General features: G+C 48.8%; 1 protein-coding gene across 2 annotated transcripts; it reads left to right on the forward strand.

Annotated features, from left to right (window-relative positions):
- On the forward strand, positions 1 to 26,145 carry SLC22A4 (solute carrier family 22 member 4). Of its 2 annotated transcripts, none has more exons than XM_086470885.1 (10): positions 1 to 393; positions 6,996 to 7,099; positions 8,704 to 8,858; positions 12,415 to 12,586; positions 15,284 to 15,410; positions 17,385 to 17,485; positions 18,509 to 18,723; positions 19,404 to 19,586; positions 21,987 to 22,122; positions 23,286 to 26,145. In XM_086470885.1, exons 1-10 carry the CDS (start codon positions 1 to 3, stop codon positions 23,359 to 23,361), a joined length of 1,662 nt encoding a protein of 553 aa, XP_086327011.1. In that variant the 3' UTR covers positions 23,362 to 26,145. The 2 variants fall into 2 exon arrangements, with proteins under 2 accessions (XP_086327011.1, XP_086327013.1); XM_086470887.1 differs by having other exon boundaries at positions 17,391 to 17,485.
- Positions 26,146 to 26,153: the final 8 nt, after the last annotated feature.

Genomic DNA, 26,153 nt, shown 5'->3' on the forward strand with positions numbered 1-26,153 from the left:
ATGCGCGACTACGATGGGGCGACCGCCTTCCTGGGCGAGTGGGGCCGCTTCCAGCGGCTCGTTTTTTTCCTCCTCAGCGCCAGCATCGTTCCGAACGGCTTCAACGGGATGTCGGCCGTCTTCCTGGCCGGTACCCCCGAGCACCGGTGCGCCGTGCCCCGCGGGGCTAACCTGAGCGGCGAGTGGTTCAACGCCAGCATCCCGCTGGAGCTGCGGGGCGGGCGGGCGGCGCCGAGCCGCTGCCGTCGCTACCGCCTGGCCGCGCTCGCCAACTTCTCGGCGCTGGGGCTGCGGCCCGGCTCCGACGTGGAGTTGGGGTCGCTGGAGCAGGAGCCGTGCCTGGACGGCTGGGAGTACAGCCGCGATGTCTACCGCTCCACCATCGTTACCGAGGTGCGGGGGCGGCGGGAGCGGGTTGATTCCCCCCATCCCCTGCCCCGCTTCCCCCCCCCCGGCGGAGAGGCGGTGTGGGGCTGGGCTGTGCCGGGGGGGGTTGGGGGGGACGGGAGGGGGTTGTTGTGCCTTGCGGGTCGGTGGGCGAGGGGGCGATTGTCCCGGGGGGGGGGGGGGCGCGGGGGGAGCCGCCCGTCCTTGCGCTCTCGGCTGTGTTTTCCGTTGAAACATCAGCTTGTTTGGTTTGGGGAGGGGGGGAGGCTGAAAATAGAAGCCCGAGTGTTTCCTTCTACCAGCACACTGAGCGTCCCAGTAGACTTTCTGTCTGGTGGGATTCGTTCCCAGTGTCACTTTGGGTGGGGACATTAACTCTTTGTGGTGAACGCACAAACAGCCTGGTTGGGTCTAGGGCAGCGGTAGGTCCTTGGTGGCCCCAGCATCGGTGCTGGTGGCTTTGGTGGCCATCGGCGTTGGGTTAGTTGGTGCAAGGGAGATGCCGTGGTTGCCGTCTCGCTGCGGCAGGCTCCCGGGTGAGCCTGGCCCCCGCAGGCTGCGGCCAAGCTGTTGGCTCGGTTTTCAAGGCTGGACAATGGCATCGGTGTCCAGGGTGTCTGGTGGGAACGGCGACGGTAACGGGTCCTGTAAGAATTTGTTTGGGTTTTCTGGCCGTGCTGCGACGGGGACACGCTGTCTCTCTCTGCCCGTGCTGGCAGGGCGTGCGGAGCTCCGGTAGAGACGGAAAACACGGTTCCTCTAAAGCTGCAGGGTCGCTGCTGCTCTTTTGTGGTGCACGAGGGGGTTCAAGGAGGAACGGGCTCATCCTCGCACCAGTGTTTGGGTTCGGCAGCTGGCGGGCTCCGCAGGCGTTCGGCCGGGGGGCCAAGGGATGCCGCGCTCACGGAGCGATGGCTCATGCTCGGGGTGCGTGGCACGGCGGGGAGCGGGTGTCTGGCCCTCGTCTCGAGTCCCCGTGACTCAGCAGCAGCATCTGCCACCGGAGACGGTTGCACGGGGGCACAGCCAGGAAAGGTCCTGCCCGAGAGGCGTGTGGCTGTGGGTCTGTGCCGCAGGGTCTGTGCCGGGGGCGTGTGGATGTGGGCTGAGCCGTGCTGAAGTGAGCGGGGAACAGCTCCAGGCTAGGGGAAGGCAGGACACGGGCAGGGAACACCAGCCACCTCTCCCGTGCCCAAAGCGAAGCTTTTGGCACGTGTGACACCCGTGTGCGCTTGTCTCGTGCCGTTCATGGTGGCAGTCGTGCTCAGTCGCTGGGGATCTGTCACCACGCCGAGGTGAGGGTGCTTGAGAAGCTTGTCCCGCTCCCGGCTGCGGGCGAACCGTGGCGGCAGCCCACGTGCTGCATGCAGTCCTGCCCGGCTGTAGCCCGTGGGCTGGCACGGCCGGGTGGGAGATGCCTGGTAGCCACCACCGGCACAGGCAGTGCCCCAGCCCTCGGTGCCGGAGGGAGGCTGGATTGTCCCAGGGTGCGTGCGAGCTCGTAATCTGTGGTTTGGGGTTGGCAGTTGCTTTAAGGGAGGCGGTAAATGAAGCAAAAGGAGGAGAAACACCATTCCTTCGTAACGAGCAGCAAACAACTTGTGTTGGCAGATGCCAAAGGGGAGCCTTCCATGCCAGATTCAAATTGGACACGGATTTGGACGGGATGTGGCAGTGGGGTTTGGCCCAGGGCATGGCAGAGAGGCAATGGGACATTCAGAGGTGGAAACCAAGTGCCAGGTTCCCATCTGTAAGCCAGATGGAAAAGAACGACGCTTGTTTTGTTTTGAAATTGTCATGGAAAAAATACAGAATGTGGTTTTAAAAGGAGGAAAATAGGCGCTGGTGAAATGCTGAAAAGAAGCAGTTTGGTTAACTTGAGACGATTATTTTTGTACCCAACATTTTTCTCTGTATTAGGAAAGACAAGCCAGGACATGCCAAACATCTTCAGTTCAAGAATTCAATTGAGGAGCAAAACTTGATGGTACAGGATTAAGTGCTGGGGGGGTTATTTGATTCGTGCAGTTGCATCCCATCCTGCTATTACTGCTGCTTGAAAGGATCAGGCTGGGAGATGCCAGCTCAGCACCAGTGCTGCTTGGCCTACGGGGATGTGCTAAACTCTGGGAATGGAGGACTCCAGACTCAGTCATCTGCTTGTTCTTAAAATGGAGGTGATGGTGGCAAAGTGAATGTGTCCGTGGCACAGGGGGAAAAGCCCATCGTCAGGCCAGGGTGATACGAATGAGTCTGTGAGTGTAATGATGAGCAAGTGGAAACGTGGGTCAGCATGGGGTTAGGTGTGATCCCACGGCAAAGACGAGGGGGCTGCAGGGTTCCCTTTGCTTCACAGGGCTTAGCTGGGTGCCTTGGCAGGCTCCTGGGGCACAGCAGCCCCTCGGCCCAGCCACCTCCCCTTGCCTCGCCATTTGCATCCAGTCGTCCCGACATAAAATCGCTGTTTTCCACTGAAGCAAGTGGCCACGGCACTGGGTCGGTGCCGCCTGTGCTTGCACAGGAGGGCTTGAGCCGATCTAGCAGGTCCTGACCCCAAAGCAGGGCTGCTTCTCTCTCACCGCTGCTTCCCATCTGTGTTTTGAAATTAATTTAAACGTTAACGTATGTGGTTTTGTTACGTTGGTGTTTTTGCTGTCTGGAACTTAACCTACTTCTGCTTTAATTCCCAATAATGGTGCTCAGATCTGACCTTAATTAGAGGCTCAAGCACAAGCACCGATTCCGCTCTCTGCAGCGAGGCGTTGACCTCCAGTCAGTTCCCTTGAGCTACGTTGTCCTGGTGCTGCTCGCTGAGGGGACACTCCCTGGGCTGCTCGCTGCTACCAGGGCACGGCACAGACCCCAGGCACCATCGCAAGACCCCTGCGAAGGGCAGAGCGAGTGCCGCAGGCTTTGCCGGGGCTGCTCGGCTGCGTGACCCTGCTCAGCGCCCCCTGTCCCAGCCCTGGCGCCCACTTCTCGGTGAAGGCAGAAACCAGGAGCTTTTGGGACTGGCAGAGGTGAGGAGCTGGAGGTGAATTGCTGTGATTTGAAGGCATCTGAAGGATTTTTCTGTTCCCAGCAGCGGTGAGCAGCCCTACCCAGCACTGGTAGCCGACGCTGAGGCGACTGTGCTCATCACTCGTGCACTGAGTGGAGCCGGTCTCGTTGCTGGACTTGGTGCCTGGGGTGCAGCACAGAGCAATCTGTGAATATTTTTTTTATTATCCCTTGAGCTGTTTGTCTTCAGAGTTACTCTTGGAAACAAGGTCGGATTTTCCGTGGTTTACAGCCTTGGCCATTTACACAAGGTGTAATTGCTAGTGTTTTCTTCTCTGATGTGAATGGGCTGATACTCAGGATGGTTAATTAGTGGTTTCTGATTGAGAACGCAGGCAGCGGGGTTGCTTCGGGCAGTCAGGGCACCTCTTCTGGCAGTTTCAGTTTCTCAGAAAGCTTCTCCATCCGTAGTGCTCCTGCCAGCAGCACCCAGGAGAATTGGCTTTTCCAGTAGCTGGGAGCTTGTGGGAAAGGGCTGGAGGGATTTGATGGTGGTCAAGTGAGTTAACGGCGTTCTCGTCAAGCAGCTCTTATTCCTAGCATTCAAAGCGCTTGCTTGGAAGCTCAAGTGAACTTTGCTCTCCAGTATGCTTAGCCAGGGACATTACAGAATTAGTTCTTTACTGGTTAATGAATAATTAGCCCAGTACAGACAGTTTAGAAGTTGTAGCTGTAGGTAGTTTGGCTGTGGCTGGGCTGTAGCTCCTGTGCCCGTGGTGTGCTCAGTGCTGGCTGTGATGGATGCAGCCTCTGAGAAGGTCAAATAAGTTAAATTTCATTTTTTCCCAAGTCCTGCTTGTGAGGAGTCAGCACGCAGTGAATACCCTAAAGCCCTGTACGATCAAGCACCAGTGAAATTTCACCGTGTCGACACACACTTGATCACCGTGCGGTGCCAGGGCATGAGCCTCCGTCAGAGCGAGCGCCTTTGGGGAGGGGAGCCGGGCGTTTTGGGAGAAGACAAGGTGCAGCTGTAGAGTAGGGCTGTATGGATCATCGCCCAGGTCCCACACACTGTGTCTGGTTTTGGATCTAAAAGAGGTGGTGTGGGTTTTTTTTTTCACTCAACAGCTTCAGGTATACTTGGAGTCGGGTGAATTTGATGCGTTTGTGTGTTTTCTGGTCAAATACAGCGAGTTCCTGCAGACAGTGACCCCTCTGCGGCCAGCAGGCTGCTGCGTGCTCTTTACCCCATCCTGCAAATCTTAAAGCCTCGACCCTGCATAGTGAATTTTGCTGGCTGTGCGGTATGTCACGGGAGAAGGTAGAGCGAACAGCTGGGTAGGAGGCATTTGGCACCAAGGAAACAACTCTGTTTCATGGGCAAGTTATTATTTAGCAGGGTTTATTTTCCAGCCAAAGTGCCTTTGGCACAGCGGAGGCATTTTAGAAACGCCGACCCTTAACCTCGAGTGACAGAAGTCTGAAGGTCCAGGAGCGCTCACTGGTGGCCCCAGAGCAGGGTGCTCAGCACCCAGATAATTAACAATAGTCTGTATCGGCTGCAAATTCTGCCACCTCGTTAGTCACCAGCTTTTCCAGAGCGGGGCAAGGGAGGTGCAGCAGGATGTGGCGAAACGCCTCCGTAGCGTGGGGGCCGGGTGAGCCCTGCTGGCGCGGAGCTACCGCAGCTCCCACAGCTTGCAGAAGCTGCCCCTCTGCTGCATCTCCTTCTTCCCTGCTTGACCTAGGTAAAGAAATGCTTGCTCCTGATGCTGTGGTTCCTGCAGCTGACTTTTGCTTCATTTTAAATATGGGGCTTGATTTCCACCAAGCTGCTTCACAGAAACGTCCATTTTCTTGGAACAGATCCTTGCATGCATTTTTCACGATTAGCAGCCCTGAGTGTATCAGAGCCCTACTGACCTGCACGCTGCCATCCACCTTATCAGAGCGAAGATAGATGCAGGTGCCTGCCCAGACAGGCCCACAGCTTGCCATCTCTTCCTTCCCAGCAGGGATGAGACAATATCGTACAGAAACAGCTGACATAGGTTTCTTTTTGTTATTAATCAGATTTAAGTCTTGGAGGCACGTTTCAGTCCTCAAATCTCCATGTGCCCATGTTAAAGACTCTCTGTGTTTCTCAGGAAGAGAGCGTGGGCTGTGTTTTGAAGCTCAATTCATACCTTTTTGTCCTGTAGCTGGTGTTCCTTTGCAAGCTGGGCAGAGGGGCCGAGGTACCCAGCTCCCCACCGCTGGCAGCGTACCTTCACCTACCTGAAAATAGGCACTGGTTGCAGCTCTTTCCTAAATTATACTCCAGAGCAAACTGCATTGAACCACACCACATCCCCCCTTGCTTTGGGGTTTACTTCTGCTTGTTCTTCTGCAGCAGAAGCGAAGCGGAGCAACCGACCCCTCGGTTGTTTGGTTGGGTTTTGGCAGGACTCGTGGTGCTGTCAGGTGGCACCTGGCTGTCTCTGTAATGCAGGAGTTGCTCCTTTTTGTTGCCTGCGGCTGAGCTGAGGAGCCTGAGCAGCCCAGAGGGGAGGTTTCTGCTCCACTGCCCCTGCCTTTGCCTGAGCTTGGCCACCGCTTGCCAAGATGGCTCGGCCCATCCGTGCCCCGAGCACAGGGTGAGCACTGATGCAGGCGATGGCCCTGCTCTCTGATAGCATGGCTAATTATTAAAATTATGCTATACTTTGATCTGTCATCTAATTGGCTTACCTTTGTGGTATAATTATCTAATCTGAGCCTGACATGTTTGAAGTCTATCCATGAGCACCCCCCCGTCAGGCATGCCTTAACCGGGAGATTAGTCACCGGGACGGGAGCAAGCCGCAGCAGAAACACGCTCGGCTGTAACTTTGGTGGATGGAGACTCATGATGCTGGTTTTATTTTTTTTATTTTTTTTTTCAAAAAAACCTTGTCTGGGGTTATGAGCGGCTTTAGGTGGAAGTTTCCACCCTGGCTCCTGTCCTAAGCCTCCAGCCCCAGTCGGGTCTGGTGGTGAGGCTGAGTGATGGGCAGTGAGTCAGCCCTGCAGGTCGTGGGGACGGAAAGGAATTTGGAAACATGTCAGCGCAGGAGAAGGGATTGCATTCTGTGCATCTTCTTGCGTATGTTTTGTCAGGCCCAGAAGTTACAGAAATGCAGTGGGTTTTGTGCTGGCAGAGGTCAGGTAAACTGGAAACTATCCCTAGCTCCGGGGATGGAGAAGGGTGAAGGACTGCCCCGTCGCTCTGCTTTTCTGGTGGGGAGCATCTCAGGCCGTGGGGAGCCAGGTCCTGGGTGTCAGGGGGCCTGACGGGTGAGTGATGGGGAGATTGTGCTGGAAATGGGGCCAGGACAGCCCCTGGGCTGCATACACCGACTGCCTTCCCTTTTTTTTGTGTGTGCGTGTGCTTTAAGCAGGGCATTCTGGCAGCGATCTTCCCTGTGAAAACAGGGCTGGTGGCAGCGATGGGTGGAAATGTGGGTGTGGGGAAACGACACTAAATTTTATGGAAGCATGTGTTTCTGCAGCCAATAACCCCTGTGCCTGGATGAGGCTCAACGCAGCATTGCGGCTGCATCTGAGCGCGGGCCCTTCTCTTGCAGTGGAACCTGGTGTGCGACGACGACTGGAAAGCCCCGCTGACCACCTCCCTCTTCTTCGTGGGAGTCCTCATCGGCTCCTTCATCTCGGGGCAGCTCTCGGACAGGTAATGCCGCTGCTGCCGCTCCACCCATGGGCAGAGCAGGGCAAACCTGGCGCCACGACTGGTGGCGTGAAGGATTTAAATGGCCAGTTCTCTGAGTTTTGATCAAAATGAGCCTGGCCTGGCTTCTTCAAAAATCCCAACCTTGATCTAGCCCAAGCGTAGGGTTACTGCCTCTTGGGCGCTTTGGGAGACCAAGAACTGGTCTTTGCGAGGGGCCCATGCAGCTGCTTTGGAGATTGATGTTTTCACTTCACAAACAGGTTTGTTTCCTTATCCACCCTTTTAGTAGTTTAAAATAAGTTGCTCTTTGTCACACATTAACTGACAGCCCATTCCTAGAGCTGCAGGACAGAAATCCTTTGAATGGAAGCTGTTCAGAGAAGACAAGGTTTGCTGGAAATAAAGTAACCTTGTCCAAGAAGAAGAAAAAAAGATAACCTGTGAGGGATAGCAATCATGTCATAGCATCTAACTAAGCAGATGTAAAATACCAAAAAAAAATCATTTGATAATTATCTGAGCAGTGTTGAGGTTTTGGCCTTACAAGTGTCGAATGCAGAATATAGGTTCCTTCTGCAAGTCTCTGCTTCCCTCTTTATACAGCCCTGAGCCTTTTTTTTCCATACCATTATGGTGGGGTCTCCAATAGTGCTTCGGTTGCTGCCTGTTAACGAGGAAGTCGTAAGAGCAGCAGCACTCCTCTGGGTGATTAGCAGAGGGGTTTCAAAACTCGATGGGAGTCTTAATCCTAAAGCCTCCAGCGTTAAATTCCATGTGATCCGCATTTAATCTCCTGACTCCTGCCCCCGGTGCAGAAGTCAGTTGGTGTTACTGGTTGAAAGGCAGACAAGATAATCACTAAATCCCGCTGGTGCCATGTGCCCGCTGGGAGCATCTGAGGAAGCGTGCGTGCCCCGGTGGCAGCACGGCCGGCCAGCCTCCCCGAGAGCCTGGTCACCTTCTAGCATCAGCTTTTCGTTGAATTTTCTTATTTTCTGATGGTTTGTCAGTAAAAGGGTACGTTCTGAGCCTGCACCTGAGCAGTTTCCCCTGTGCAGAGGGCAGCATGCCCTGGGCCAGCACACGGGCGTGCAAACCCGTGCAAAACCTTGCTCTTACCTTTCTGTGAGAAAACGCTACGTACATCTGACGCAGAGAAACAGGTGAGAGAAAGGGTGCAATATGTATGGCAACTCAGACTGAAACCAGCTGAAAAGCTATTTAACACATTCAAAGCATAATGGTGTTGAATGTATAGATGCCAGTAGCTTAAAAGCCATAATTTCTCAACTTTCAGCTGTGTGGCTTGCGATCTTCATGTGTCTCGCTTATGTTCTGTTGTCTTGTCTCCTTAGTCCCTGTCTAGTGGCTCCCTGAAGTTTCTGCTCTTAATTTTTCTTCTTGGTTTATTTCCTGGGTCTTGGAAATCTTAGGGGTTTTTAGTGCTAATGAAAATAACAAACAAAATTATTTAAGGTGAACTTCAGGTTGTGCTAAGCTGCATCACTTGGGGTTGGATATTTGTGCTCCCTCATGCTCGCTTACATAGCCCCGCTCCATAAATACAGGCTGTTTCAATAATAATCTTTATCTTTTTGCAAAAGGTTTGGCAGGAAGAATATCCTTTTTTCGACAATGGCTGTGCAGACCGGCTTCAGCTTCCTGCAGATCTTCTCTACCAGCTGGGAGATGTTCACGGTGCTCTTTCTCATAGTGGGGATGGGACAGATCTCGAACTACGTGGTGGCCTTCATACTGGGTATGAATGCGTCTGCATTAGAATAAATGTTTGCTTAGTGTACTGTTATTTTTTTTTTCCCTCTGAACCTGCATCATTTAATTAGACAGCAATAAATCCTCGCTGGTACAGTTCCTAATTTAGGCCAGTATGATTTTTTTGCTTTTGGATACTTCAAGCCTGTACTTTCTATAGGCTTGGAGAAAAAGAAGAGAGCGGGAAAACTCTTGAATAAACATCCATTTCCCTCCTTTTAAGAGAAGAAGTTCAAGGCAGCGTTCAGGGTTTGTTATCAGCAGAAGCAGGTCTGAGATAACAAAAGGCATTTGGGTTCCTCCCTGCCTCTCCACCCCTTTAGAGAGGGATTGGTGCATACCTGGGTGCAAAGCCGTGGAGCAAACCAGCATTTCCAGGCACAGCAAATGCCGGGGGGACCGAAGCAGAGGAGCTGGGTGGGTGTCAGAGCCCCGTTAGCCATAAAGTTTGTGGTCTCAGCACAGAGGTTAGCAATAAAGTCCCTAATTTTAGAGGCCAAGGTCTGTTTTGTTTTCTACAGGGAGCGTAGGAAGAAAAAGACAGTGGCGGCGGGGAGGCTGCACGGCTGCGGTCACTGCCTGGGGACCCTGCAGGGAAGGGGGTGCCCTGTGGGGAAGGGGACCCTGCAGAGTCTCCTGCTAGTCACAGGGTTTTCAGGAAAAGCGAATGAATTACAGGGATGACTGATACAGGCCTTGGCAGGGGGAGCTGGGATTTGCAAGAGCTATCTTTAAAGGGTGCATATACGTATTTATGTCAGTTTTTAAACCAATGGTGTCAAAATTACACTTCGTAGACATGAGCTAGTCCACATTAAAACTGTACACTAATAGTTAAGGCTGTTCTTTCCTACCCCATGAGGCTTTAACAGGGGAAAAAATAGAGCAGAAGAGCATAATATGAAATCAGTGTCCCTGAGCAGCCATGAGTCACCGCTGTGAGTGGCAGAGGGAGGATTAAGTAGGTCAGGCTGTCAGCGGGGAGTCCCTTGCCATTGCCACTACCCCCTCTGTCCTGGTAGTTCCCTCCTTGACAGAGCTGGTGGAGCCGGAGTGAACGCCCGCCGTGGGGAGGCTGGTTTGGCTGAAAATCCTCTTGGAAGGATGGGGTTTGTGCAGCACAAGTCCCTCTAACAGCGATGTGGGATCTGATCAGGCAGGAATTTGGCCCTGGAGGTTCCCCCTCCCCGAACGTGGGGCAGTGCTGGAGGCAGGTCAGGATGCTGCCCCGGTGCTCGGCAGAGGCAAAGCTGGGGGGGGGGGGGCAGAGCGGGGCCCAGAGCACCCCACATCCCCCTGCTGCTGAGAGCTCAGACAGGGTCTCCCAAAGTACCATGAGGTTTGTTTAATTGCACAACTGCAGTTTGCTGGCACTTTATCCCTTGTGTTGTCTCTTCTGCCATCCTGTTTGCTGCGGAGTTGTTGCAGCAGCGATGGCTCCCTGGGAGCGGAGAGGCAGGTGCCTCGGGTGCTGGCCGTTCCCCGGCAGCCTTGGGGCTGTACTAAGGGCAGGATAGATCTAAGCTATCTCTGACATTAACTTCCTAATTAAAGTGAGTCGTCAGCCGCTTGTCCTCGGTAAGGAGGGAGGCACTAGTGGAGAATGGTCCTTCCCACCCTACCCTGCGTAGCCACATGGTCGGGCAAACCCAGGCAGGGCAAACCCAGGAGCTTCCAGGAAGCCACACGTGAGAGAAGTGCTGGGTGGGAGAATATACCCATGAAAACAAAAGTGACTCCTTAAGAAAGCCCATCCTGATTATGGGATGCACTGGAGATGCTTCCCTTGTTTCACCCAACGGCAGTCAGGGCTGTGACCTGTGCTTGGGAGGGGAGTGACGACACCGGCCCCTATAAAGTCCCCGTTGATGCTGGCTGTGCTGCAGCCCTGGCACCCTCCGTCCCCAAGCGGGGCGGCTTTTTTTCAAGTGGCCACCTCGGCACAGGTTTCTCCTGTCGTTCCAGCTTTCCACATCCAGTCCTGTGTTGCCTGCCCGTACGTAGCTCAGATGCTGTTCCAGCATCCAGGCTCTTCCTGCCCTGTGCACTATTGCTGCCCACTTTCACGAGAAGAGTTTCAGCCCTAAGATGTTGGTGAACTTCTCTAGAGAATTATTTTTATTTTTTCAACCACATCCTGTGACACTTCTCTGCAGCATTTTTTCCTTAGCTTTAGGCCTCGGTTGTTTTCTGTGCTCAGAACAGTTGCATTCAACTTCTGGGACTGTAAAACGCTACATAGATCTGTGAAGGTACGTTGACATTGTCCCAGAATTGTTATCGCTTGGCCAGGAGAATGACTGAGGAGAAGAGGCAGGAGAGAAGAGAATTGTAGTTGAAAGATGTCATCTCGTATTGGTTTTGAATTACCACAAATTATAATGTAAAGTTTAGCAGGTATAAACCACTGTTTCAAGTGTCAGACCACTCCCAAGAGAGACCCTCTGAACAAGAGCCACCAGTAAAGGAAGACAGTATAATTTATCCCCACACACTCGTTTTATCCCTAGGAGTTGTTATTTTCAGTTTTCTTACTGTGACTTTATTCAGTTACTCCAAGTTTCTAAAATGAAAATACATGTTGCTATCAAATAGGATGTTTTTTTCAGTCTTGGGTATCTTTTCCATTTTCTCTGCATTATTAAATGTTGGTGTTCTTTACCATGCTACGTAACCAAAATACACTCTCCAGACTTCCCGAGACACTCCTGTTTGCTCAGTGTCGTTTGCTTTTTTGAGTCTGGATCAAACTGTGGGAGTTATGGCCCTTGCAGTGCTCTTGATGGAGAGGAGAGCTCTGTAGGGCTGCGGGCTCTACAAGCAGTGAGGTGGACTTGAGGGCCTCCGTGGATTTCGTTAAGCAGCGGCTAGGTATTTTATTGGGTCATCAGGTGCTCTTGAAGGCTTACAACAGTCTCCATTTTTATTACTAGATACTAGGTTGGTGCTAGGCTGGGCACTGGGCAGTGTTTGTAGGATGCCTTCATTGTCTGCTGCCTGGCTCCTGGAGCAATAGCATTATTAGAAGATGGCATCTTCCCTAGTTGTGTCCCACAGCCCGTGACGTGCTGGTCCAATACTCCAGCCTTCTGTTCCAAAAAATAGATGTGAAATTTGTTCGCACCTCAGTGTAAATTCACATCCTTCCATCCCATGTCAGTCTGCCATCCGGACCTGATCTCCTCCAGAAGCTCTCAGCCGTGAACTGCACCTTAAATCCCAAGGGGTTAAGCGGGGGAGCAGGCTATGTCCCAGGCAGGCATGTCAGGAAGGCTCCTGAAAGTCTGCCTGCCCTTATCTGTCTCTGACAATGCATTAATCAAAGCAAACAGAAGTTGCTCCTTCATCTGAAGGTCCCCAATACTCCCAGTGGCTTCTCTGTACTGGGGGGTCTATGCTGTGCTGCTCTTTTCTACGATTGTTTAGCTCTTTTTTTTTTTTTTTTTTTTTTTTTTTTTTTTTTTGTAAATGCAGTAAAGTATTTAGTCATGATTGAAAAGAAAGAGTTAAAATGCTAATCCAACCTCCCTTGTTTTAAACAGGAACAGAAATTCTTGGCAAATCAGTTCGTATTATATTCTCTACGTTAGGAGTTTGCATATTTTTTGCAATTGGCTACATGTTGCTGCCACTGTTTGCTTACTTCATCAGAGACTGGCGGATGCTGCTGCTGGCGCTCACTGTCCCGGGGCTGTTCTGCATCCCGCTGTGGTGGTGAGTGCCCCCGCGCCGAGGCCACGCTCCCCACTCCCCTCCCCGCCTGATGCTTTCTGTTCTGGGTGATGGCAGGGTGTTGGGGGGTCCCCTTTCTCCTCCTTGGTTTTTGTTTTGTTTTGTTTTGTTTTTCCTATTTGCCGTGTGAGGAGGCTTTGCCTTGAGGCGGGAGTTGGGGGAATTTTTTTGTTTGGGCTGGGTTCGGGTTTTTTTGCTCGTTTTAAGTCAAATTAACTACCTGCAGAGCCTCGCTGGTGCTGGCCCTGTGCATGAAGCCACTTTCTCACCAGCTTTCCAGAGCACCTTGGGAACTCTGTATTTGACTCGTAACTCTGGACACTGTTAACCACCTCTAGGTTTACCCCTGTAGTACCACCAGTGATTTGTTCTAACTTTGCTTCCTTCCTTTTTCCTTTAAGCCCTTTTTTAATGTGGATCCACCTGCTGATTGGTACTAAAATCTCGGTGGAAGGCTGAGCCCGTTCATTCGGCACGCAGCAGCTTTACTGCCCTGGGTGTTGTTAAGCAGTTCGTTGCACTGGGTGTCGTTAAGCAGAGGCGTTTGCCGGCAGAGCTCGCCGGGCCAGCCCTCTCCCATGGGCTCTCCATGCCGGGAGCCGTGTGTCCTCCCAGGCTTTGCTTTGACTGCTGGAGCAGGACTTTTGATTTGTGAGCTCCTTTGGCCCATAGTAACTCTGGCTAAGCCAAAGGTTGGCTTTTCCTTACCCTCCTCCTCTCAGCCATCCCACGCTGTCTTCTTGGTGGCTGCATCCATGTTTTCTTTCGTCTTTCCATTCCACTCGCCCACCCCTGCTCTAATGCACTCGTGGACGTGTAGGTGCACCCCCACCTGCCCATGGTTGCTCTCTGCCCTGGGGGACTGAGAAGCAGTTTAGGAAAACTCCTTGCTCTTCTCAGTTGGACAGAGGCATTGAAGAAGGGCAGATGTCCTTGTTCTGTGGTTGCCTTGGTCATCTGTTGTTTTCTGAAGAGATAGATATTTAGAAAACAGTAAGGAAGAGGCAAGGTGTCATTCACTCTTAAGGATAATTTACAAACCAACCAAAAAGACTTCCTTCCTTTCCTGTTAGTCTTATCTGGGGAACTCTTTTCTTCCTATTATCTTGAGAGAGTTACCCCTGTAGGTAAGAGATTAATGTCTTTATAACAGTTAAGTGATTTAGACCCACTCTTCTGTATTCTCCAAGACCTCCTGCAGATCTCATTCTTGTCAGAAGTCTCTGCTGATGGTTTTGGTTGGTTGGTTGGGGTTTCTTTTTAATCCTAGTCTTCAAACCAAACCTTTAAAATGTTTTCACCTCCGCCTCTGCTATCATCTGATTTTAAAGACAGTCTGATTCTCATTAAGGATCCATTTGCTTATTTAACTGGAAATGTTTCAGACTCCTTCAACACAGTGGCATTTCCCTCTGCACCAAGCAGCTGCTCTTTGGGCGGGTTGGTTTTGGGTAGAAGCCTCTCAGACATCTGCTATAGAACCGCCACTATGAGGCACATGAAATTTGTCCCCAAGGCATGGCTTCAGAGTCCTGCTTTGACATGTATTTGGTGGGAACTTCCATGCTTTTTAAGAGCGTACATCGTAAAGCATGCCAAAAATTTCCATGGATGGCACTTCAGTCTGGGGCTAATGTGGGGGCAGATGGGGATCAAGGTGCACTGGCAAAGCTCTGCCGAGGCTGGCTGATATTAGCTGGCATTTGGGCGTGTGGGACCCACGGCTTCCACAGGCAATGTGACTGGCACATCCCACTGCTTCGTGCCATGGTTGCTCTTTTATTCATTCCTCTTCCAAATTCTCCAGAAGGTTCCCAGCATCATCTCCGCAGTCTTGTGTTCCTGAGCCTGCCCCCAAAGAAGAGCAGTGGAGACAGCTCACGTCACTGAAAGTCACATTAGTGGTTGAACAATCTGATATAAATCATCTGACGCTCGAAACCGTTGACGTGGCTTTGGGTCAGTCCTTTAGGGAGTTCATCAGAGAAGAAGTGTCTGACCTGCTTTTTTCCAAGGAGAGGAAAAAATGCTGCTGGCTAAAGGGAGCAAGGTAGCATCTGTTAAGATCAAAGGATTTAGTTAAGGAAAGGTGAGATTTTCTGTCGTGTGTTTGGAGTTAATTCACTCAACACGTGCCTGGAACTGATTAGAAAATGTCATCAGCTCCACAGGGGGACACTGCCATTGTCCTCTGCCTGGGAGAGCCTGCCTCAGAGCTGTGGTAAAATTGTGAGGTTTGTATATAAGATTCATGTGACACCGAGCCTTTAAATATAGCCTGTGCATATTTAAAGCACTTCCACATTGTGTGCAGTTTCCTAAGAATATTTTTGCCAAACGCTAGTTAAGCTACCCCCACCTCTGCTGTCTGTCTGCTGGCATCTGTTTTTTTTCTGGTGGACATCAATTACTCCTTAAAAAACAACCACCCGGGACAAGGGCCTGAGCATGCATCTACTTCAGCACAAGAATAAACACGCCCCATAAATCTGAATTCTCCCACTGATCCTGGTGGGACAAATCCATGAATTACATTGCCCACATACTTCTGTGCTGACTGTCTTCTGCTGCGAGCAATCTGTGAGGTGACAGTGTAACTCATAAAAGCGATATGTGTGTTTTTAATAACTTCTTACTTTTGTGCAAACGTTGAGTCATTTATTCTGAAACTTATTGCAGGATCATTCCTGAATCCCCTCGGTGGCTGATCTCCCAGGGAAGATATAAGGAGGCAGAAGTTATTATCCGAAAGGCTGCAAAAATAAATGGCGTTCAAGTCCCAGCCATGCTTTTCAACACTGCGGAGGTATGTTTTATACATCCTGGTGCTTTTGCCTCGCTGGCAGTTTCTTCCTTTGGCCAGTTGACCTGTTGGGAAATGCCAGCAGAGAAATGGTTCACACCAGCAGCTATTAGAGGCTGGCAGTGACTGTTGGTGTGAGGTAAGTGTTGGGTTAGTGAGTTCAAACGAGAAGCCAGAGGGGTTTTTTGTTTGTTTCGGTTTTTACGGTGAAGTTCTCTTCCTCAGCAGTGGTTGGTTGTGGTTTTCAGAGCCAGGGTGACCCAGATTGCTTCATCCTTTGGGCTCTGAGAAGACCCAAGGAACATGTGTTTGTCCCCATTTTAGCTTGGCGTGGTATTAGAAATCTGCAGTTTAACAGCAGCCCTTCGTGGGGGGGCTCTGCAGGGGACCCTAAATCGGCACCCATGTGTGCCAGGGGTGCGTGGAGCCCCAGGGGACTCCTCAGGTTGCACAAACCAGCCAAAGCACCCGAGTGCTACAACAGCACTTGAAAACCATGACAGTAGTGAAGGCAGCGAAGAACATTAAGCTCTTCAGGTCTGTTTTTTTTCTTGTATTTCATATTTACTGGTTAAAAGGAGAAAGCCTAGCACAAACCTAGCACCCCAACAAGCTGGGGAGCAGCACACCCACAGCAAGACAGCTGGTTCTTGTGCTTATCTCCCCCTCCAGTGGCTCTGCCCTCACCAGAGGGCACACAGACATTTGTCTTGTGCAAAGAAACCAGCAGCGCTTCCAGCCTTGGGTCTGCAATGACCACACGTCCGTATGTCGGATCTTACTTTACTGCGTTATACTGGCACCTGCCTTTTATGCTTCCTGATGTCTCCTGGTAGAGCAGAAAGCAAAGCACCACGTGCTCCTTTGCGGTATCTGCTGGAGAGAGCTGCTCCGTGCTACACCTCCTGTGGGCAGGATCCATCTCTTGAATGTCATGGTTACGTTTTGGCTGAGCTGCTGAAGATCTTTTCCAAGTGTAAATTGATGTGCATGTTCCAGCTTTGGGAAGCTCATCCTACAGAAAACATGGAAAAGCACTTTCCTTACTTCACAGCCAGAGTTCAAGATGTCTTTCATACTGGACATGACTTTTTCAGGCTCCAGCATGAGTTTGCTTTTCATCACTCCCGTTTATTTTTGAGACCAAGCGGCAGCTCGGCTGTCCTTTACTTCATGGGAATCTTGTGCGCCAAAGCGTCTGTCCACAGAATCCTGAGGAGGACGTTTGCACGTCAAGTCCTCTGTTGGAAGTATTTTTCAAATGTTGCTAGAAGGACATTCCTCGGAAACCATCCTCTCTTCCTAGGAAAGGAAATCTCCTGGGTGGCCCCATAGGGAGGGCCGGGATGGTTTGCTCTTTGAGCCTGGAGGCTAGCCTGGCCGCGAGCACTGGCTTTGCCCCAGCGAGGGCTCTCCGTGCAGGCAGAAGGGCACCCTAATGCCAAGATTCCTGCTTCAGGCTTCAAACTGGACCCTTCGTCTCCGATCTGGGGTAGTGGATGCTCCCGTGATGCGCCCTGGCCACCGCACAGCTCTGGCATCCGTCCCTCTCCCCGGCAGGAAGGCAGCAAAACTGGGTGATATATTTCACATCATTTGCGAAGACTGAACAGAAGAGAGTTGAGCGGACGGTGCACAGAAAAATGCCCTTGGAAGTACTGTGTTAGATCCTTAAGGAAATGATAATGCGTCTGTCTTTCAGCTGATACTCCTTTTTAATTAGTCAGCGTGATGCAGTGATCTTGGTGCTACTTTTTTTAACGAAAAAACTGGAAACTACCACGAGTACAGCTGGGTGCAGAGACAAGCTCTGCCTGAGGACTGCCCTCCCTGGTGCAGAAGCAGCCCTTGGGCTGCCTAGTTATCCCCTGATAGAGTCGTAACTTCGTAACTGCCCAAACTTGTGGGTGTGCAGAGGTTGTTTTGCTCTTAGGGTGTGTGGGAATTTTTTTGGTTTTGTTTTCCTTTTTCCTTCAGATGCAGGATTCGAAGCCTCAGCAGCAGCAGAAGGCTATCCTTCTGGACCTATTTCGAACCCGAAACATTGCAACTATTACTATTATGTCATTACTTTTGTGGTAAGGAAATGTGTATTCCTAAAGTACCCAGGCAATAGAACAATTTCTGATTTGAGGGCACGTGCTACAAGTTTAGATAATAAGTCTCAGCCTCGGTGCCCATCTACACACGGTCCTTGGCCGGTACGTGGCCATCAATGTCCTTGCACCCGCACTGCATTAATACACAAGAGTATGGAGACAGTAGCCTCGACTCAGATGTAAAATAGTTAGGAAACTATATGTAACAACTTGTGTATTCTGTTGCTTTTGTTTTGTTTTTTTCTTTTTTAAAGAAGCTCCCATCTCTGTAATCTCTATTTGAAGAGAAATATCCTTCTTGAAGCAGAGGCAGCGACTCAGTAACATAACAAGAAGCAGACCCATGGCCAGCGTTTCTGTTCTGTTTCTGTACAGTGCCCACCTCAGTGAGATCCTGGTCCCTGCCTGGGCAGCCACGAGGAATGAGGACCCGATAATACCATGTAGACAAACCAGGACCCTTTTCTGTACCTATTTCCCCCAGCAGAAAGGATCTGGCTAGCACACTTGGCATGCCATAGTGAGGCACTCTTGAGATTTGAAACCCGAACGTCCATCTCTCTTGTGAAGATTAAATAAGATGTAACGGAACTGCTAAGGGTGGGAGATCCTGTCACTGGAGTTGGCTACAAGTAGGAACGTAGTTGGCTTGGGAAGCTTTCAAGAGTTATGTCATTGTGCCGTAAATGAGTCCATTGCAGTGAAAAGCCTTTGTGAACGACGTCCACAAAGCCTTTTACTTGGTAGAGTGTATGCAGGAAGGACAGAGAAATCAGAGGTCTCTTCAAGCCGCTGTGGATATGGTCACTGGAAGGGATGACAGAATTAGAAACGTGGGGTTGCCACTGAGATTTTTTTTTTTTAATTTATTTATTTTTAAGCCACAATGCCTGTGGCGATGCTTTGCGACATCCTATTTTTTGGTAACAACATCTGAGGCAACACTGGAGGCATTGAGAGACTGGTGTTTCTGGAATAATTTGGGTTTATTGCTTTCCTCAGGTTTTTCACATCGGTTGGTTACTTTGGCCTGTCCCTCAGCACTCCAAACTGGCATGGAAATGCCCACATCAACTGTTTCCTCTCAGCTGTTATTGAAGTTCCAGCTTATGTGATTGCCTGGCTTCTCCTCCGCTCCCTCCCTCGGCGCTACTCCTTGTCTGGCGTCTTGTTTTTAGGGGGAGGTGTTGTCCTCTTCATTCAGCTAGTTCCTGCAGGTACAAGATTCAATACATGACTTAAGTATATAAAATGTTAGAAATATTTTATGGTACTACCTAATAGTTCTGGGAAGTTACTGGGAACTATGATCAAATTTAGAATTTGAGGTCAAGTTTATGCTGATCGCTTGCAGCCCTGATTCTTTTTTTATGCATATGTATATGCTGAGTCATGCATGGCGCTCATTTATTGTGTCAGGTTACTGAGCTTTTTATAGTCCAGGGGAACCAGCTTGTAAAACGAGAGCCAAAAGTGTACGAGGATTTACCTGGCTGTGTGTAGAGGCAAAAAAAAATCCTGCTGGTCTTCCAAATTTCACTGTGTGTAAGTCTTCATGGGACTTTGCAAAAAAAAAAAAAGGGGGTGGATTTAAGCTCGTGGTTTGTCACTCTGTAATCCAGAGTTTTGTTCTTTTTCAAGAATGCTGTTTGACTGGGAGAGAACCAAAATCTGAAAAGTACAAAATAACCTGAGCATCTGCATTGTGCTCAGTGGGAAGCTTGGAGCCAGGTCATCTAGGAATGGGAATAATACATTGTATAATTAAAAAACAAACCAAAATGCACCCAACTGCTAGGCAAAACCAGTGATACAGTTTTGGGGATGTAAAAGAAATACACGTAATAAGCACAGGGTGTTGTTTATTCACCTTGATTTTTATTTTTCTCTCCTCCAGATTTTAACGTCCTGTCTGTTGGCCTGGTGATGCTTGGAAAATTTGGCATCACAGCTGCATTCTCGATGCTTTATGTCTACAACGTGGAGCTATACCCAACGCTAGTGCGAAACATGGCAGTGGGAGCTACTTCCACGGCTTCCAGGCTGGGCAGCATCATTGCTCCTTACTTTGTTTACCTGGGTGAGACATCGTGCGTTTCTTGCCTTGCGCTACGCAACTGCCCAGAGAAGTTATCGGAGCTTCTGCAGCACAGGCTCAGCTTTAAGTCCCTTCATTTGTTGTCTTTTAAGTCCCTTCTCTCATCTTGAGTCCAAGATCACTGTCGTACACTCTAGAAATGAAGCGGATCTCCTTGGGTTTCACAGCAGAATCAGGCATGTTTTCCCTTTACTGAAGCTGGGGGCTGTTCCTGCAGCACCAGCGTGGGTCCAAGCTGATCCAAGACAAGGAGGGTGTTTATAAGCTATGCAAGCAGAGTGGTTGGGATGATAACTGGTCACGTCTTGGCCATGGGCGTTACCCCTGGGACACCAGGTAGTTTCCCAGGAGAGCGTGACAAGAAGTGATCTGCCAAGTAAGGAAACGTAGCAGGAGGAAATCCGTGGGATTGTACTCCTCGTGCGCATTCCGAGATGAGTATGGCAGGAGCAGATGAACCAAGTGGGAATCCAAACATCCCCCGAATCTGTGTTCTCTAAAGCAATACATGGAAAACCTACAGACTAAGCAATACAAGAGTGTGGTTAGTTGTGAACTTCATGAAGCGATTTTTTTTTTTTTTTTTGAGTTACTAAAATGGGCACCTCGGCATTCATTTTGCTTTTCTTACTGTTCATGCCTTGGTCTGTAAACAGAATTGCTGATTTCCTTGTAGGCTTTTTTTTGACACTCATTACCATCACACTCTGAGTGCTGCACAAATATTAACTGATTTTTTTTTTTTTTTTTTAAAGTACATGGAAATGATCTTCATGCTGCAGACAGGCAAGAGTGACAGAGATTAGGGGATTAAGGGTGGAAGTATCTGTGAATACCAGCTGCGCAGTCTGGGGTGCTCAATCTGCTGTTTCGTTTGCTCACACGATTTCCTTCTGCCGTCACTGGACCCGTCTCGGCTCTCCCCTGCACCGGTTTTGCTTTCTGCTGAGACCTTTGATACAAAATGAGTGTGAACTTGCTGACTCTGGTGTACTGTGAAGGGGTTAATGCTGGTTCACCATGCCAGGAAAGGGGAGAGGAGGCTGCTATCTGTAGCTCTCCTGTGTTGTCTCACCTCTACATTCCAGCGTGACTGTAACACGCTGTACCAAAAATGATGAAAATACATTATTTTATACTTGTACAGTGCAAATGTAAATTAAAAGGGACAGCAGGACCGTGGTGCTCCTTAGGGCCTTCCATCTTTGTTGCAGAACAGGTGACAGTTATAGAGATGTAGACAGGGTGAAGTTTTTCCTGTTTTTTTTTTTTGTTTGCTTGTTTTTTCTCCCAGGTTTCCATAGGCTCAGCCTTTAAAAAAAAAAAAATCTTGTTTCAGTCATCAGAATGATTCCCTAAACTGGGTGGTTTTAGGAGAGACTTGTCAGCTGCTGATATTTGCTACAGCTAAATTAGGACCTTGCAGTTCATCCAGCTTGTGAGCACAGAAGAGATCAAATCACAAACTTTGCCTCAATGTGAAATACCCAGGGCTCTTCACTTTAATCCTAGTTTATTCCATGCATTAGAAACCATACTGCTCTATCCCAACTGAAAAATAAAGCTGTCAAGTCCAGTTTGGTACTTTCTCTACCTTAAATACTCTTAACTCGTAGCTAATCCCTGTACTGAAAGACCTTTTCCTTGCTGTGCTATTGTGACTCGGAGACCTTGCTTCCTGCCCAAACACTTGCGCGCTGGCTTCAGGCTGCTGGCAGGGGCCGCTGCCTTCAAGTCCAAAATAATATTCTGAGTAGACCAAGGGCAGATCCTCTTGTCTGTCAAGGGAGGCCTGATGCTTTCTCCCTTTGCAATAAGGACGCTATTTAATAAGAATTCCCCTGTTAATGGCCCATTAGTCTGTAATTTGCCTGTTCAGCTGCCATCCATCGATTCCCTTCTTTTGCACAAGCACAGCAGGATGCACGAGCCCAGGCAGCTGAGGAGCACTTGGTTGCTTGTGAGCGCTTTTGTTCCCTCACGTTGAGTTATTTAACAGAGGATTTGGTTCCTGATGGCAGTGTAGTAAAGACTCCAGCAGTAATCCCAGCAGAGCTGTTACCTTGTAAAGGTGTTGGCTATCCCAGTTGAAAACGTACAAAAAAAACCCCCGCTGTTAGCTGCGACACAAACATGGGGGATGGCGTGAGCTTGGTGGTAGGTGGTGACCATCCTAGAGCACATGTATTGAAAAATCCCTTTGTTTGCTGGCAGGTAACAGACATAACTCAGTTTTGGATTCACCTTTGACAGGGATGAAGATTTCAGCTAATTATTCCAAATTAATTCTGCATTACAACAATGTCTGGAGTATAAACTTTAACACATGGGCTTGTTGATTGTAGACATTAAGTGCTGTTGTTGTGTCCTGTGTTCTGCCAGGTGCCTATGACAGATTCCTACCGTATATCCTGATGGGAAGCCTGACTGTGCTGATCGGGATCCTTACCCTATTCCTCCCAGAGAGCTATGGCAATCCCCTGCCTGAGAGCTTTGAGCAAATGCTGAAGGTGAAATGGTAAGGCAGCTGTCATTCATCCCAAGCTCCACAAGAATTCAGGACCTCCTTCTACACGGTCTCTATTCATGATCAGTAAACATGTTTCAGCAGATCCACTGCAAAACATCAAAGCTTTCTAAGTGCCCTTTAGATATTTTTTTTTGATTGTCAATTTGGCAGGCATTGACATTATGCAGTTTCTCCAGAATCTCTGAACCAGAGAGCTGATGTGCTTGAAAGTGGGCAGTAGCGAAGCGAGGCTGACCTTCACATCACCTTGAGGCTGTGGCTTCATATCTCCCAGCACTTCCATCCTCTTATATCATTCGCTCTCCTTAACTCCCTTAACTCTTCATATAAACTATTCATTCAGTAGGATGATTTACATTACAAAACACTATTTTGGTGTAAGTTCATTAGGAACTACTTCCAATTAAACAGGGTTTCAGTATTCTAGCCTTTAATTTGGGAGGCTAGAGACATGCCAGGACAGTTTTTCTCCTGGTTTATTTGGTTTAGCTGTAAGCAACGTCAGTTCTCTTGCCCCACCACCATTGCTATTTAGGGTACCCTGAGCAACCATCTCCACTGAAGCAGCGGAGATCCTGGTGATTGCGAGTTACTATGATGGGAGGAAAATTCTCGGGAGCAGCAGAGGGAAACTGAATGAGCCAAAGTGCAGCTGCATAGCTACCATCCAGCTAACTGAGAACTTGCACTGGAACAGAATTTCCCTTGTAAGCAATAATAGCTTGAAAAAGCTGGAATTGCCTGTATCTAATTCCAGGTTGGTATAAGGAGCTATTATTATGACTCCAGAATAAGAAGGGCATGCTGCTCTTTATCACAATCAGGGACTTCTCATGTGTCTGACCTATGGCTTTTCAGCTTTGCAGTTGACTCACTGTAGGCTAGAACTCATAGATTTCCTTCACAGGCTTCTGGCACAAACAGACTGAAGTAACTGAATTACAGTCAGTGAATTACGTTCAAGCTCCAAGTGTGGTTTGCTGCAGCACTTCTGCCGTCTGAAAAGGCGTGCTTTACAGCCATACATTTTCTCTAATGTTTATATTAGTAGTGTAACGTGGTTCTTTTAGAGGTGCTAAATAGGAGGGGTAAGTGTGTGATGACACCCTGTTAAATGTTCTCTAGCTTCTCAGTCTTTTACTTGCTTTCAGTTTCAGGAATGGGCAACAAACCACTGGCACTAGGAACTCGAAGGAGAGGCCTAAAATTCTGGTAACACCCTTGTGAAGAAGGATGCACACTCTCAGAGGGGCTGAAAGAAGAACGAGATCTTCTCAAAATGCATTTTCTGCCAGAAGAAAACAAACAAAACCCAACAGTCAATGCTACTGCACCATAGTTATGATCCCCTGTGCTACTGTACCCAAATGCGTAGTTTACTGAGCAGATGACATCTGCTCCCATAGGACTCTTAGTCTGTAATTCAGCGTCTTGATACCTGGGGTTTGGCAGCAGATGCAGCCCCTGTTAAGAAATGGGGGTCTGCCTGTGCTGAACGTGATTGATTTGAGGAGTGTGCTAGAAATGAGCCGTAGGAACAACACAGCAATGACTCCAGTCAGTCGGGTTCTCAATGGAAGCTGCTTAAAGAAAAAAAAAAAAGATAGCAAATGTCATGCTGGTGGTTTTTCTCACTGTGTATTGACTGGATGAAAAGGAGCTGGGTGTCTGCCTTTGAAAATCTCGGCATGTGCCCCTAAAGGAAAGATCCCAGCCCCCTTTGAAACCTGTGACCAAAGCCCGATAGACTGAGTGGGATCAGGATTTAGTGGTAGCAAAGCAGCCCTAGACTTGGCTGTAAGGACATAGTGTTTAAACAAGACGTCGGAGCATCTTTTGATGTCGCTCGCGTTTCCCAGGACCTGGGATCCACTTGTCCCTGTAAAAGCTGCTGCTTTTTCATAAAGCCTGAGCCTGCTGAAAACGCTTGGGCTTCATGAACGTTCAGTGTCTGTGGGGACAGGGGGCAGCCCTTGACGCAGAAAGGACTGTAGCTTGCTGACCTTCTGATGGGCCATGCCTGCTTTCAAAGGGCCTTAGCAAGTCAGTGATCCTATTTGGACATACCATGGAGTTTTAGCTTTCAGGTTTTTCAAGGTATATTGGGACAAGCAGTTTTTTTAGATCTTCTGGGTTTTTTTTTTTTTCCCAAAGCATTTAATTTCTCCTTTGAATAGGTGCCCCGTTGTTTCGTACCTCCAGAGAAGGCTCATTGCAGTTGCAAAAGCGTCTGCAAAACCTTTGTACCATTGACAAGTTTAAAGGGGATTTAATGCTCGCAAAAAGCTGATGTTCTGCACTGGAGATGTTCGCCTGCAGCTGTTAAAAATGCAAAAGGGCTAATTTGGGACCACAGTTTTTTCAAAACAAACAAAAGCCAACAAAGCCAGTGTTCTGTTTTTCAAATCCTGCAGGTTAGGTAGGCGTTTTTTAAAAGTTCAGCAAAGCCAGACTGGATGGAAACTCTGATATAGAGCTTAAGAGTTGTGGCACTACTGTTTTATGAACACTGCAGAGTTTGGAAAAAGTATCATACCTTTTATTTTTCTATTTATTGGCTGTGCATGCACATCTTGGCCATGTAAAGTCTATCAGACCCAGTAGACTATACCCTCTATAAACAACAATTAGCCACGATTCACCTTCTGTAAGGGCTGACAAAAGCACGCTGTGTCACCTCTAATGTGAGAGGTCATGGCAAGTTGTCTCGTGCTGGCACTTGGCACAGGAATGAGGCTCTGCCTGTAAGTTCAAGCACAAATATCAAGCTTTATAACATTTAAATGCAAGGTACTTGTGCAATTATTTCAAGCTGCTCTCTGGGATGCGGAAACACCATTTCCTTTTGTGTTAATTTTCTGCAGTTACACTTTTGCCATAAATGTAACATGGCATGAGGCAACCGTTACCCTGTGACCCCCGATGTTCTCATCCCTAGTCAAGCTGGAATTTCTCTAATAACAGTACTATTCAATCTTGGTTGTACTTATTACGAAGTTAATCTATAGAATAGCTGTTTAGACATAACTAAATTTCTCAACAAAACCTTTATATCAATATAGGACTGGTTTGAGGACTTGGTTAAATATAGGTGGCTGTATTTTTATGAAGATTTTTATAGTAAGTTGATGCTTATGTGATTGTAGGCTTGGGTGTTTCTAAAAGATAAATATTTTTGTACTCTTGAACTTTGTAGTATCTTAAGACCTAGTTTTCCTTTTTTAAATAAGAAAAAGGGTTGTTTTTTTTAAAAAATACTTGTTTTAATCAGTCTCACTTTTCTTGCTTATACCATTGATATCAAGCTAGTGTCACATTGTAGTATTTTTAATGGGAGATTTAAAAAAAAAAAATCCTTCACAAGAGTGGAATCCCTTTCTGAAAAGCATGTGATGTTGTTATAAGGCCTTACAGTGTCTGAGCGTAGTAGAAACAAGAAAAGGAGATTGCTTCAGCTGCTGAAGTATTTACAAGGACAATTTCTGCCAGTATCTTTTCCAGGCTCGCATGGGGATTTCTTAAGAAACCCAAAGAGCAGTAGTCTGTGGAAGAATCGGACAGGGATGAATCTGGAGTGCCCATTTCTGGCGAGTTACTATTTTTTTAATTGTAAAGCTGAAGAAGGCAGCACTGGTTTAGTAGCTGTTAGCAGAAATTTGTGTGTCGGCTACTCGGCAGGGCTTGCTGTGGGACCTGTGTGCTCGGGGGCAGCTGGGGGTGCCTGCAAGGCTCTGACCTGGGGACGGGAGGGAAGCACCAGCCAGATCGCTCCCGCTGACCGCAGAGGCTGTTGCACTGTGCTTCGTCCGTCACCTCTGTCGTGTTTACTTGGGTCTCTCTGTGCAACCTTTGATCCGCAGCTGGCTCACTGGATCTGCTAAAGCATATATGAAACTGTAGTAATTGTCACTTATTAACTTTGGTCTTCATTGTAATAAAAATGTGCATTGGCACTGTAGAACCTACTTTCTGTGTGGACTGTAATTGAAGAATAAAGTCTCCTGGCTTTAACACTTTGT

The sequence above is a fragment of the Leptosomus discolor genome, chromosome 10, assembly GCF_034619465.1.
Source record: "Leptosomus discolor isolate bLepDis1 chromosome 10, bLepDis1.hap2, whole genome shotgun sequence".
NCBI classification, from domain to species: domain Eukaryota; kingdom Metazoa; phylum Chordata; class Aves; order Leptosomiformes; family Leptosomidae; genus Leptosomus; species Leptosomus discolor.